The following is a 12,115-nucleotide window of genomic DNA, read 5'->3' as shown; positions in this document are numbered from 1 at the left end:
GTCGGACCGAAGGTCGAATGATGACCCCAAGACTGAGGCCTCATATATTTCAAAATAATCCCGCTTCCTTTGTACCGGCCTCGTGCCAAGGCTTGACAAAAACTCAAAAGCACAGCCTAGCTGCCTAGAAGGCCGGTACATAGGAGCCGGGACCCAAAAATCCTTGCAAACATCGTCAGTAAAATTTAAAACAGGAGTTCATGTGGATGATGGAATAGCTGCAGCCAAGATTAATGCAAGAATTACAAGATTTATGCACATCCTTTAGGTTTTCCCATCTTAATATACGTTAACAAATATTCACATCTAACAACGTTTGAGCTTGTAACATGAATAGGGGAGTTCATAAACAAGGACGCAACTATCAAACAACGATCGATGCCAAGTTGTCAATGATACATTCTTCTGGACGATAGCCGCAATGCCGGAAAGATGATGAATGACGTGTTAATTTATATGGCGCTCCGATGAGATGAGCACAACCTTCATTCCAACCGCTTCTGACTCTCTGGCAACTGACCTCCCTTTCCATTCTTCTTCTCGTACTCCTGCCTCGTTTCCTCCAAACCCCTTGATACCTAGTGAGATCATCGAAAGACATTTGAGTGTGAATGATGCAGCAAATTACAATATTGGAACTTCAACCATCAACGAAACAAGAAACTATGATGATAGAAGCAATGAAATGGATATGGAGAAAAACCTTGATTGAGTAAGCCAATGGAAGTAAAGTATCCGGATTCATTGCATTGTCAGGGAAGTTACGCAAAGCATGAATAAGTTTCTCGAAGGGTAATTTTATCTGTCAAAAACAAACAGGAAAACAGAGTATGAGAAGGCAATGTTCTAGTTATCATGGTGCGGAGCAGACAGCCGTCCTGATGCACTCACCAAGTCGTCGTGGCAATACTTTAATAAGGCTAAACCAACTTTGAAAACGATTCTAACACCCTGTGAAAAATACAAACTGATTTATTTTAGAATAGACTCCAACCAACAATTGTAATTCGAAAGAGAGATGCAAGACATTAAAAATCACTAACCTCGTAGAGAAAGACATCCCAAATTCGAAGAGCCAAATGGAACGGGAAAGAGTAGGAGAAAACGGTTATGAACCACTGGCTTGCATACATGCTTGGATTTATCATTTCTTGAGTAAAATGCTCTCCCAGCTTTGGCAAGTGCTCCTTTACTAACTGGTCAAACTGAAAAAGGTATTGTTGTACCAGTGGTAGCCCTACCTACATGACAAGCATAAACTAACATTTCTAAGAGCACCGAAGCCATTTTATCCTTTTCTCGGCTTTGAATATAACAAACAAACAAACTAGGGATAACCCGTATAGATAAAAATGAAAGTGAACAAGGTGATCAAAACCACAAATAGATATGAGGCATATTTAAGACAACAACAAAAACATCATAACAGAATTAGAGCTCCAGAAAGCTCAGAAAGCCACCAAATAACATAAGAAAAATCCTTCACGTAAAACAAAGGTGTAGGCACTGGAAACAACAGATAAAGTATAACGAAGGTGTAGGCTCTATGCTCAGATTGCGTGTCCCTTGAAAAGAAAGAAAAACATGGATAAACTTTAATTTGCATGAAGAGAAACCAATGCGCTTCGCAAGTAGCCTAGAAGACAAAATAAATTATAATAAAAGATAAAATAAAGGCCCGCCACCCTAGAGCATAAGGTTATAGTTTCGAAACCTAGTATATATTACAACATATTGAGTTAACAACAATTAATCCTTCTAGCAATATACTCCTTCCGAAACTCACAAGTTTACGTTAAAGCCTCACCCCAATTAATTGTAATTTACCACCTAAATCCAATTTGACCACTTGCTTTATCTGATAACATCAGTTTCTTTTGTTTTTGTTGTTGCTTTTGACTATAGAAAATGGACCAGATGATAAAATAGCGGTCTAACATTCTTCTTTTTAGGTAAAGTAATGGTGGGCATGATTACATCTAATTAGTCTACAAACCGCCAAAGATAAGATCAAGATATTCATATAGAGTAAGAGCTATACCTGATATAAACCTTCCATTGGTGCATGAACTGCTCCTTTTAGTAACGCAACTAATAACCAAAATGCATCCTCTTCACTCATATAAAGAAGTAACAGACCAGCCAGAAATCCCATTCCCTGCATTCTTTTAAACATTTAAAATTATCCAGTGTCTGACATAAACTAAGTGCAAGAGCAAACAAACAGACAGTGTCAAACCTGAACATATCCAACTTCTCTGTCAAAGACGGAGTATGCCTTCAAAACATTGTAGAGGGACCTTTGACCAGGGCCGTGTCTCTGCTGGAAGAAAACATGTGAAGGGAAGGTTCGCGAAATATCTCGAATTATATCCAGCTCTGAAGCTGACGTCTCATAAATCACTAATTGCTGCAACAACCACACCACTTCTTAGTTTAATACTATGGGTGAGTGTACACAAAGAAAGAAGAGCATAAGATGATAGACCAACTTGGGATGCAAAAAGAATAATCACAAATAAGGAAGAGCAGTGTAATTAAATTTGTCTAGCCACAATCAACCTCACCTAAATAATTCCAGACCACATAGTTATCCATTTTCTACACTAATGACTCAAACGGTATATTTTTAAATTCAACTAACATGAACCCAGCTAATGCATGAAGTGCTCAAGGTGGAAAGATCTTAAGCCTATTGGTTGAACATTGACTTTTGGCATTACTTTTCAGTGCTGGTCAACATCAAACCATGTCAAAGACTGGCAGAAGGGTTGGAACACCGTAAAATAGGAATGATAACTTCGGAAGTATTTTTTCTACAACCTACATTTTAACTAGCAACACCACCAGGTATGCATCAAGGCAAACTCAGTTCATAATCTATATAAAAAATTTTCGCTTCAGAAAATTGTGATTCTCCAACTGGAGCCCACTTAGAAAAAGGTTTAACATAAGGTTTGGTTCATAGCTCATATTAGAGATGAATCTGCATAAAACATTTTACTTCGCCAAAGTGCCATGTCAAACTTCTGTAATTCGCTAGGATTTTGGCAGCGGTGGTCTTCATTATAAACTGCTAAAGCATTTAGCTTTTCATTAAAGAACAGCATTTTAATATATTTTCCAACCAGATGGTTCAGATGAAGCCACATAACATTTATTATGCGATTCAAATGATTGACTATGTCATCCCCGCGAACCATCTGATTTGGTACACAGTACCTTCTGTCATGGGTTGATATTTAATAAAATACTAAAGCGTAAGTATTCTATAGCAGAAGTAAACAAAAAGGGGGGATCCTTCCCTTATGAACAAAACAAAGAATCATTTCTTGCAAACTCATAAAGCAATGACATAAAGATATAACTACTGATAATAATATGTACCTCGTAAACCCCAGGGTTCATCAGCAACAGATCCCGACTTCCAGAGATCAACTGCCAAACGAGACCTCTTAAACAATCAGGAATTCCTTTCCTTATTCTCCTTTTAACAACGTGAGGTTTTCTCCTAATATAATGTTTCCAATCACTCCCTCCCACCCCAATCATCTTCCTCCATTTTCTAACTCTTCTTTCCTCTCTGAAAAAGGTGAAGAGCCACGATATATGATTAGCTTGGATGAAATATTAATTTGCTCGAATCTCATATTCATTAAGTGAACTTTTTATGACCAAATACAAATAGTAAAGCAGAAAACAATATATTGGTAAGCTTACCTATCATATTCAAAGGCTGACCTGCTCTTGGTTAAACCTTCAGGTGAAATTTCTGGCTTTAAGAAGCCAAATCTGTCCAATCTCAGTGGAGGAACTGGACCTGGCTCATGGTCATCATCTTCTTCTAGTTTGTTTTCCATTCCACTATCTCAAAGAATCTCTTGCACGCCACATTGTATTGTTTCCTTGATCAATTTCGTGGACCAAATAGACCGGCAACACTGAAAGAGGTGAAATGAAGGAAAAATGATACTGCTGACAATCACAAAAATCTACCACAATTACACGAATACAAGCAAACCCACTTCCATAAACATTAAAAAGCATACCAACGAAAACTTGTGGTAGCCTGTAGCCATTAATATAACAGCAACCTATTGCTGTCGAATTGCTAAGAAGACTCGCAAGTTAGACGGCTCTAAAAGTATCAACTTAAAATAATCTATCGAACCATTTGGCAGACAACTTCCATTAGCAAACAAATATAACATACCCTTTAGCTTTTAAATATGGTACAACAGCTGATGAGACAACAATGTATATGGACAGAAACTGGGTAGCATATCAGGAGAAACAACAAAGACGCGCACATAAGAAGATGCTCTAGCAAATGATACCACAATACAACAAGAGGAATATTATCACCCCATCGAAGAATCACAACACAACTTTGTTCCCAACCTATCATTTAACATATAATCCAAACGAGTCCGTCAGGTTTCTAAAGATTTATGGTGACCCACCCTTGAATATAATATAAGGGTGGAGATTAAAGCACTAAATGCATATTCATTTATTCTCCAGCCTTGATATTAAATCCAAAGGTGCGTGACCATACATTCCTTGGTCACTTGGTGACAAAGAGACCATTCTGAAATCTAAACACAACAAAAATCCCATCTGGACAAACAAAAGCATACCCAATACAGGAAAATCAAATAAAATCAAATTCAGAACCAAACCAAAACAAAAACAAATCAGATGGGCAGAGTGGAAGACAATCAAACATCCACCAGTCTCCATCGAACCACCAATCTCTAAACGCAATGAGGAAAAAAAATCAAAAACCCAAATCGAAACCACAGTCAAAAGCAGGAAAAATTGAATACCCACCTGGGAAATTGGATAAATTTGATGGGTTTTCTTCTGCTTGTTCTTCTGCTCGTTAAAGTTGCTTCCTTTTTCTCTCAAATGGCGGCTGTTTCTTCAGCTGCTTCCAATCAATGAGATTCAGACAGAGGAGGGTCTAAGAATGGTAGTTTCTGTCATCCACCAAAACCAAATGGAGCTTTACGCGTGTTTGCAGTGTGAGCGAAAGAGTGCGTCCTCTCTTTCTCTCTCTCTCTCTCTCTCTCTCACTAGGATCAAAATATCATCGGATACGATTGACTGATATTTCTACATCCACCATAAATTCAGGAAGTATTGATGCCTCGGCGTCAACGGACTGTGACGCACACGGAACCGACTTGGAACGACGCCGTTTAGTGAACCTGAAGCTCGATGGCGGCGTTTTGGAGTCGTTGCTTAATGGCAAACCAACGACAACTGAACGCGTGATTTGTTAGATATCACCCGAAATCAATATATCCGTCGTTTGTTGGCATTATAGTCTCGTACTAATGTAAAATTGCGATGTGTTTTTTGGATGATTTATTGGAAGATTATTTCTTGTTAGCATTATAGTCTCGTACTAATGTAAAATTTATCGTTTTACTACGAACTTATTTGATAAATTAGATTAATAATGTTAATTAAATAAAATTACAAGAATGTAAGTTTGCAGCTCAGTTAATAAAAAAACTTTCACCTCATCCTTTCTAGCTCCCGAGTTCAATCCAACCTTCATGGGCATGTGTAAATTGAAAGAAACCTATAGGATGAAAATGTAAGAAAACAAACCGTTAGGATGAAAGTGAATATCATACTAAAATATGGGGACTACTAGTCCAACTTAGTAAAAAATAAAAAAAAATAAAAACAAATCTTGTGCAGCCATACCCAAAGGTAGAGGCCAAAAGAACCAATCACAGCACATCATCCGCACCACCAAACTCTCCCCCACCCCACACCAACCCGAGCCACTCCAAATCTACACCAACGCAACCTTCTTTTATCTTTATGCCGGTGGGTACACCTCTTACCTGCCTCCATCTACGCGACGAACATGTTTGTGAAGTTCATCTCCGTCGTGTTGTAAAAAACGTTGCATTTGGCTTGAACATCTTGTAGCCGAGTCTTGGGTACAAATCTAAAGCGGGTATGTATTGATTAGAAATGGGAATTGGATTTGGTAGTGGAATTTGAGAATCGAAGTGACAACGACTTGGTCGTAGCCAGTATGAAATCAACATTGGCTTAGTGTGTGCGTGGGGCGAGTATGCCTATAGAGTGAGGTGTTCAGATCAAATGGTGGAGATATTAGCGACTTTAAAGCCGATGACAAATTTTGTGCTTATTTCCTTAAAAAAACAACGAATGAGATAGAGGATAAAATTGTAGTGATAGTTGAAAAATGCAAGTAAAATTTTTCTATTTTATAGTGTTTTCAGTTTAAATATTTTTTTTGGATTTATGATAATTTTGTTATTGCCCAATTTTTTTTTTTTTTTTAGGTATTAGACTTTTATTAATGACAAATCGTAACTTTAGGTTAAAAAGTGAAAGGAAAGAATTAAGGATAATAAAGTGTAAATTTTACAATAAGTTGTAAAGTGAGAATTAACAAATGTGTTAGCAAAACCTTGGAGATAATTTATCTCAGTTCTTAGCAAACTGTTTTCTTCCTTCTTGTTTTACTCCTCATTGATGGACCCAACCCACAAAGACTTTCACTTTCATATCCCATCTTCCAAAAAATCACTAGCAAACACTCTTCCTGTTCCCACAAACTTCCCCAGCTCTGAGAATTGTGAGTTCTGAAGCAGCTCTGACAGGTTTATTTTTCTGAATTTTGTTCATTTTTCTTGCCAAATTACACAAATTTATGAGTTTTTCTGTGTTAATTTTGCAATGGTGGTGATAAAGTTAGTGGGTTTTGCTCTGTTGTTTCAGTAGACAAGTGTTTTTGTAGAGAAAAGCATGGCTTCTTGTTTTTCTGTTGTTTCCAATACTGGGTTCTTATCTATCCCCAACAAATTAGAATTTCACGGCAATAAGTCCAAGTCTTTGGGAAAGTATAGAGGTTGCCGTAGTTCATTTGCTTTTCGTTCCGTGGGTTTTCGTAAATTGCGAAACTTTCAACATGGATTGTTCTCGAACAATGAGCTTAGGCCACTGATGAATGGAAACAGTGGAGTTTGGTTAGAGGGATTGAATAGTTGTTGTAAATCTAGACATGGGTTGTGTTGTTACAATAAAATGGAGCCATTTATGAATACAAATAGCACGAATAAGCAGGTCCTTTTGGGAAAGAAAGGAGACACTAAGTTGAGGTCTTTGAGGAGGAGATTCTCTTTGAGATTGCGCCCGAGGTTGCGGTGGTTAGTTATGAGAGTGAAAAGAGTTACAATTCAGTCAGTGTTGAATGGTGTTGGGACTTTCTTGCGAATGAACATGAGAAGAGTGACACTTGTTTCTTTGGTTTCTGTGATATTGGGGCTCTGCTATTTGTTTCTGAAGTTCACAGCTGTGCCCTCTCCGAAAATGGTTCCATATTCAGAATTGATAACAAGCCTTCAAAATGAGTCTGTTACAAAAGTTCTACTTGAAGAGGGGTCTCGTCGGATATATTATAACACAAATTCTCGCGTTGATGGGGGTACTCAATTGTCTGAGGGAGAATTGCCAAGCATTGAAAGTGAGAATGTGGCTGATAAAGTCACAAGTAATGATGGCTCTCGATCTAGTCAAGCACCGAATAGGAATGTATTGAGAAAATTATCACCTACTCAAGCTTCTACGCCTGACTGGCAGTATTTGACCAGAAAAGTAGATCATGATGAGAAATTTTTACTTAGTTTGATGAGAGAGAAAGGAATTACATATAGCTCGGCTCCTCAATCAGTTTTGATGTCAATGAGGACTACTTTGATAACTATAATATCTCTGTGGATTCCTTTGATGCCATTGATGTGGCTTCTTTATCGTCAACTTTCTGCTGCTAATAGCCCAGCTAGAAAGCGGCGACCTGATAAGCAGTTGGTTGGATTTGAAGATGTTGAGGGAGTTGATGCTGCGAAATTGGAGCTTATGGAGGTACACATCTCTTCTCTAGAATAGATTAGATATGTTGCATGCTTTATTTCTATGCATTGATACTTTTTTGCATTGCTAACTTGATTATGTAGTTGATAATGAGGTAACTTACTTTTCTTATCTCGGAACTGTGGATATCCTTCACTCTGCTTGCTACAATTATGTACTCTGTGAAAGCTTGGAAGCTTGTGGCTTAAACACTTACTGATACAAGTTATAAACACTAGGAAGACATATTTATCAGTTCTTAGATAGAAAGATAGAGCATCACAGCCAAAACAGTGCATCTTTTGCTTGTTGTTGGAATGTTCTGTTGTCTGTGAGCTTGAAACACCAAAGGCTTGAACAAAATATATATACTACGGAGAAAGTTGTGCATTTCTGTTAAATATAAAGGCTGGTTCACATCATGAATCGAAATTTGTATCCAGAACAGTGCTGGGAAGGTATCCCAAGGCTTGCAACAAGTCCTATCACACATGGCGATGAGCCTTTCAGGGTGCATATCTTTTATTGAGATATAATCTTGTGGATGTTTCTCGTTTTATTCAGAGGTGTTAGACAAGTAAGTGAATAACATAAGTATTGTATAACGGGATCTCTTTAAGCTTTATGTCCTTCTAAAGTTTATTATTGCCTCTCAAAACTATGATGTTTGTTACCCTAGTGGATTTTACGACCTGTTTGTATACGTGATTACAAACAAAGGCACTGAAATATATTCTTGTTATTTAATTATTTATACAATTTTCTCCTTTATTTTCTTGACATCTTTCTTGTTTGTAGATAGTTTTATGCTTGCAAGGAGCTATTAACTACAACAAACTAGGAGCAAAGTTACCCAGAGGGGTATTGCTGGTTGGTCCTCCCGGAACAGGGAAAACATTACTTGCCCGTGCAGTGGCTGGAGAAGCAGGTGTACCATTTTTCAGTGTTTCTGCCAGTGAATTTGTGGAGATGTTTGTTGGAAGAGGAGCAGCTCGCATTAGAGACCTTTTTAATATGGCAAGGAAACATTCGCCTTCAATTGTATTCATTGATGAGCTTGATGCAGTTGGAACGAAGCGTGGCAGAAGTTTCAATGATGAGCGTGACCAAACATTGAATCAGGTAATACAAGGTTCAATTCTGGCTTCAATCCTGCATTTCTCGCATCCATTCAAAGTTTAAGCGGTCACATTCTGAATGTCTTCTGGAATTGTTAGTATATAATTTCATCTGTGGGCCATTATTTGTATTTCCAAACTTTTTGAAAATTGTCAAATTACTGTAGTTGGGAAGACTCTTTTGTTCTCTCCTGTTTGATTTTGTATGATGGGAAAATAATATTGGTCTCCTTTAAAATCTTGCCAACTTTTCTTGCTTATTTACTGTGCGTTTAGCTTAATACTTTCACCTTCAACCTTAGAACATTGAGTATTTCCCTTAATGTCCTTAGTTTTGTTTTCAATTTTCAAGTCTAAATAGCTATCAAGTATCAACACGTAAAATTTGCTTATTTTTTTTATTCTGCTGTTATGTACAATAGTAGAAGGCAGTATTAAGGACAACCACATTATTGTATCGGTAGATCTTAGATATGGATTTCAGTGGACATCTTGTCATCTGTAATGTATGTTTGAAATTTATTTTAATATCAATTCAATAATGTTTTTTCATTGAATTTTTTTTTTCTGTTCTTGTAGTTGCTGACGGAAATGGATGGATTTGAGTCAGACTCGAAGGTGATTGTTGTTGCAGCAACAAACAGGCCCGAAGTACTAGATTCTGCCCTTTGTAGGCCAGGCCGCTTCTCAAGAAAAATAGTTGTAGGAGAACCAGATGAAGAAGGAAGGAGAAAGATATTGGCTGTACATTTGAGAGGAGTTCCTTTGGAGGAAGACACTAATCTTATTTGCGATCTCATTGCTTCACTGACAAGAGGTTATGTAGGTGCTGATCTTGCAAACATCGTCAATGAAGCTGCTTTACTTGCTGCTCGTAGGGGTAGGGTATACAGTACATCCAAATTATCTTTTGGTTTTCTGAATTTGTACACAGATCTCAACTTCCTCTCAATCTATGGTCTGTTACAGGTGGTGAAACTGTGGCCAGAGAAGATGTAATGGAAGCAATTGAAAGAGCAAAATTTGGAATTAATGATAAGCAACTTAGGCCGAGTACAATAAGCAAGGAGCTTGGGAAAATGTTCCCGTGGATGCCTTCTCTGATGGGAAAGAACACAAGGCAAGACGGAGTGCAAGGGCCTCTAGGATATCAAACTCTGAGCTGAGTATGTCCATACGTTCTAGTGGTAGTGATATGAATGATACAATACAAATTTTTTACGAGTTAGCAATTTTGATTTATATTTGTTATTATCATCTAATATATAAAGTCAATTAATTTGAAATGGTTAGTTTTTGGTATCCCATATATGAAAGCTGAACTTACCATCTATATCCGTGCTCTAAACTTTGTTCCGTCATGATCTGGGGAGTTCAGTGTCATCTATATCCATATGGGTGAAAGTTCATAGCTATAGTCATGTCTTGTCTATAGAAGCTCAAGTTCGTATACAGGAAAAATAGAGCACAGGAGCAAATATCAATTTTAGGTTGACATCAATCGATATTGGTAGAAATGTCCAGATTTGTAGTTCATGGAAAATCGTCAACTTAAAAGATGTTCGACAGCAGTTCATACTGAATCAAATCCTCATCCACGCATATCTATTCCAACTTCAGTGGTCACACTGAAGGCGGAATAAGTAATAGTAACACTAACTTGTCCACATTTTCTTGGTTCCGTTATCTTCATATTTTCGAGAATCATCAGCTGTCTTGATTTTGCAATTTTACATCTTCTGTTCCTTGTACAAGGTTCCATTGTTAAATTGCTCTTGTTTTTTAGTGATGATATTAGATTCTGTGAGACTGTAAAGATACTGTACATGCATTGATAATTGGCTTTTTATCCAAATGGTCCCTCAGATTTAAAACCGAAAGAAGTGGTCCTTGAGATTATCCACCATCAATCATTTTGGTCATTTCGTGAGAAATCTCCATTAAATAGTATTTTTGTCAAATCAACTCCTCCCCTTGAACTGGTGCTTTTTTCAATTTAAAGAAGATTTTTATAGAAGGAACAAAATGATTGACAGGTGGACAATCTCAACGACCACTTCTATCGATTTTAAATCTCAAGGACCAATGTGAGGAGTTATGACAATCTCATGAACCATTTTAAGCTAAAAAGCTTGGATAATTTGATATGTTTATGTAAATCTTGCTTATATCATGGGAATCATGGAATCCATGAAATGATGGTTGGCGGAATGTCATTTTCCAACTAGGATGTATTGCTAATCTTGTCAGCAACCTGAACCAAGAGCAGGCCTATAGTTTCCCAGTTTATTGGAATAATATGTGTGATTTTGACACCCACTAATATGCCGTTTTCTCATGATTTTAAGATTCTCTTGGACTCTCTCATGTCTTTCAACACAATTTTGTTTCGTTTTCCTGTGTGATAGTGAAATGATACCATGACCGTTTACCAGAAGGCTGAATCTACACGACGAGGCTTCTCAGATACAGGTCCGGCGCTGTATGAGAAGCGATATTACTGCTACGAGTTGGACAGCCGATATAGGATCGTACTTGCACTGTCATGAACTTCGAAGAGGCGATCAGGTATCGAGTAGTTCGATGCCAAGATATTGCAAAGCATACCGTGATGATACACATGAACTATGTTTCCAGGTTAGAGGCAGCATTAGGGTTTCATTTTTGGATTCACCCGTACCCATAATATTGGTTGAAGCACATTGCTGTATCATTCCAATGTATTAAACTATGATATCTACAGGATTATAATTATTTGACTTATAATTATTGACAATAAAAAGAATTAAATAAATGGAATATTTTATGGTTTGGAAACTTGAGACCCCACCGCCCATGCGTTCCCCATGTTGATCTGAGAAAAGATGTTGATTGATAACCACCGCAAGGCACTCCTAAATGTCTTTGATTGCCAGTATTTGGGAATTTGAGTCAAGGATGTGCTTTTATATTGCAATTTGCAGATTTAGATCAGAATGCCTGATCACGTGACCTTTCCGACCACCTTCACAAAATCATGAAATTCATGTATTTCGTGTATTTTAGTTTTGTTCGACTCAACGATGGTCCCACTCATGTGAGAAAGGGCAGCC

At 37.5% G+C, this 12,115-nt stretch overlaps 2 protein-coding genes across 2 annotated transcripts; one reads left to right on the top strand and one right to left on the bottom strand.

Moving 5' to 3' along the window:
• Nucleotides 1–210: 210 nt before the first annotated feature.
• On the bottom strand, nt 211–5,243 carry LOC137707701 (uncharacterized). Its single transcript, XM_068446606.1, has 9 exons — nt 4,834–5,243; nt 3,721–3,941; nt 3,388–3,583; nt 2,240–2,410; nt 2,042–2,158; nt 1,044–1,241; nt 892–951; nt 704–802; nt 211–578 (listed from the first exon to the last, which is right to left on the bottom strand). The coding sequence occupies exons 2-9, from the start codon at nt 3,858–3,860 to the stop codon at nt 486–488; spliced, it is 1,074 nt and encodes a 357-aa protein (XP_068302707.1). The 5' UTR covers nt 3,861–3,941; nt 4,834–5,243; the 3' UTR covers nt 211–485.
• A 1,281-nt stretch (nt 5,244–6,524) lies between these two features.
• Nucleotides 6,525–11,817, top strand: LOC137708102 (probable inactive ATP-dependent zinc metalloprotease FTSHI 3, chloroplastic). The gene is made up of 5 exons (XM_068447095.1): nt 6,525–7,917; nt 8,704–9,027; nt 9,603–9,903; nt 9,993–10,189; nt 11,432–11,817. Exons 1-4 carry the CDS (start codon nt 6,802–6,804, stop codon nt 10,187–10,189), a joined length of 1,938 nt encoding a protein of 645 aa, XP_068303196.1. The 5' UTR covers nt 6,525–6,801; the 3' UTR covers nt 11,432–11,817.
• Nucleotides 11,818–12,115: the final 298 nt, after the last annotated feature.

The sequence above is a fragment of the Pyrus communis genome, chromosome 11 (assembly GCF_963583255.1).
Source record: "Pyrus communis chromosome 11, drPyrComm1.1, whole genome shotgun sequence".
NCBI lineage: Eukaryota > Viridiplantae > Streptophyta > Magnoliopsida > Rosales > Rosaceae > Pyrus > Pyrus communis.
The sequence above is the reverse complement of the archived record's forward strand: the minus strand, read 5'-3'. Positions and strand labels throughout refer to the sequence as shown.

What these genes read in the sequence shown, in the direction of transcription:
- LOC137707701 (XM_068446606.1), bottom strand. Translation starts at nt 3,860, where the DNA reads ATGGAAAACAAACTAGAAGAAGATGATGACCATGAGCCAGGTCCAGTT. An exon ending in TGAACCCTGGGGTTTACGAG is followed by an intron (nt 2,411 to 3,387) that starts GTACATATTATT and finishes TGGTTGTTGCAG; the next exon opens with CAATTAGTGATTTATGAGAC. An exon ending in GAGAAGTTGGATATGTTCAG is followed by an intron (nt 2,159 to 2,239) that starts GTTTGACACTGT and finishes AAAAGAATGCAG; the next exon opens with GGAATGGGATTTCTGGCTGG.
- LOC137708102 (XM_068447095.1), top strand. Translation starts at nt 6,802, where the DNA reads ATGGCTTCTTGTTTTTCTGTTGTTTCCAATACTGGGTTCTTATCTATC. An exon ending in CGAAATTGGAGCTTATGGAG is followed by an intron (nt 7,918 to 8,703) that starts GTACACATCTCT and finishes TCTTGTTTGTAG; the next exon opens with ATAGTTTTATGCTTGCAAGG. An exon ending in GTGACCAAACATTGAATCAG is followed by an intron (nt 9,028 to 9,602) that starts GTAATACAAGGT and finishes CTGTTCTTGTAG; the next exon opens with TTGCTGACGGAAATGGATGG.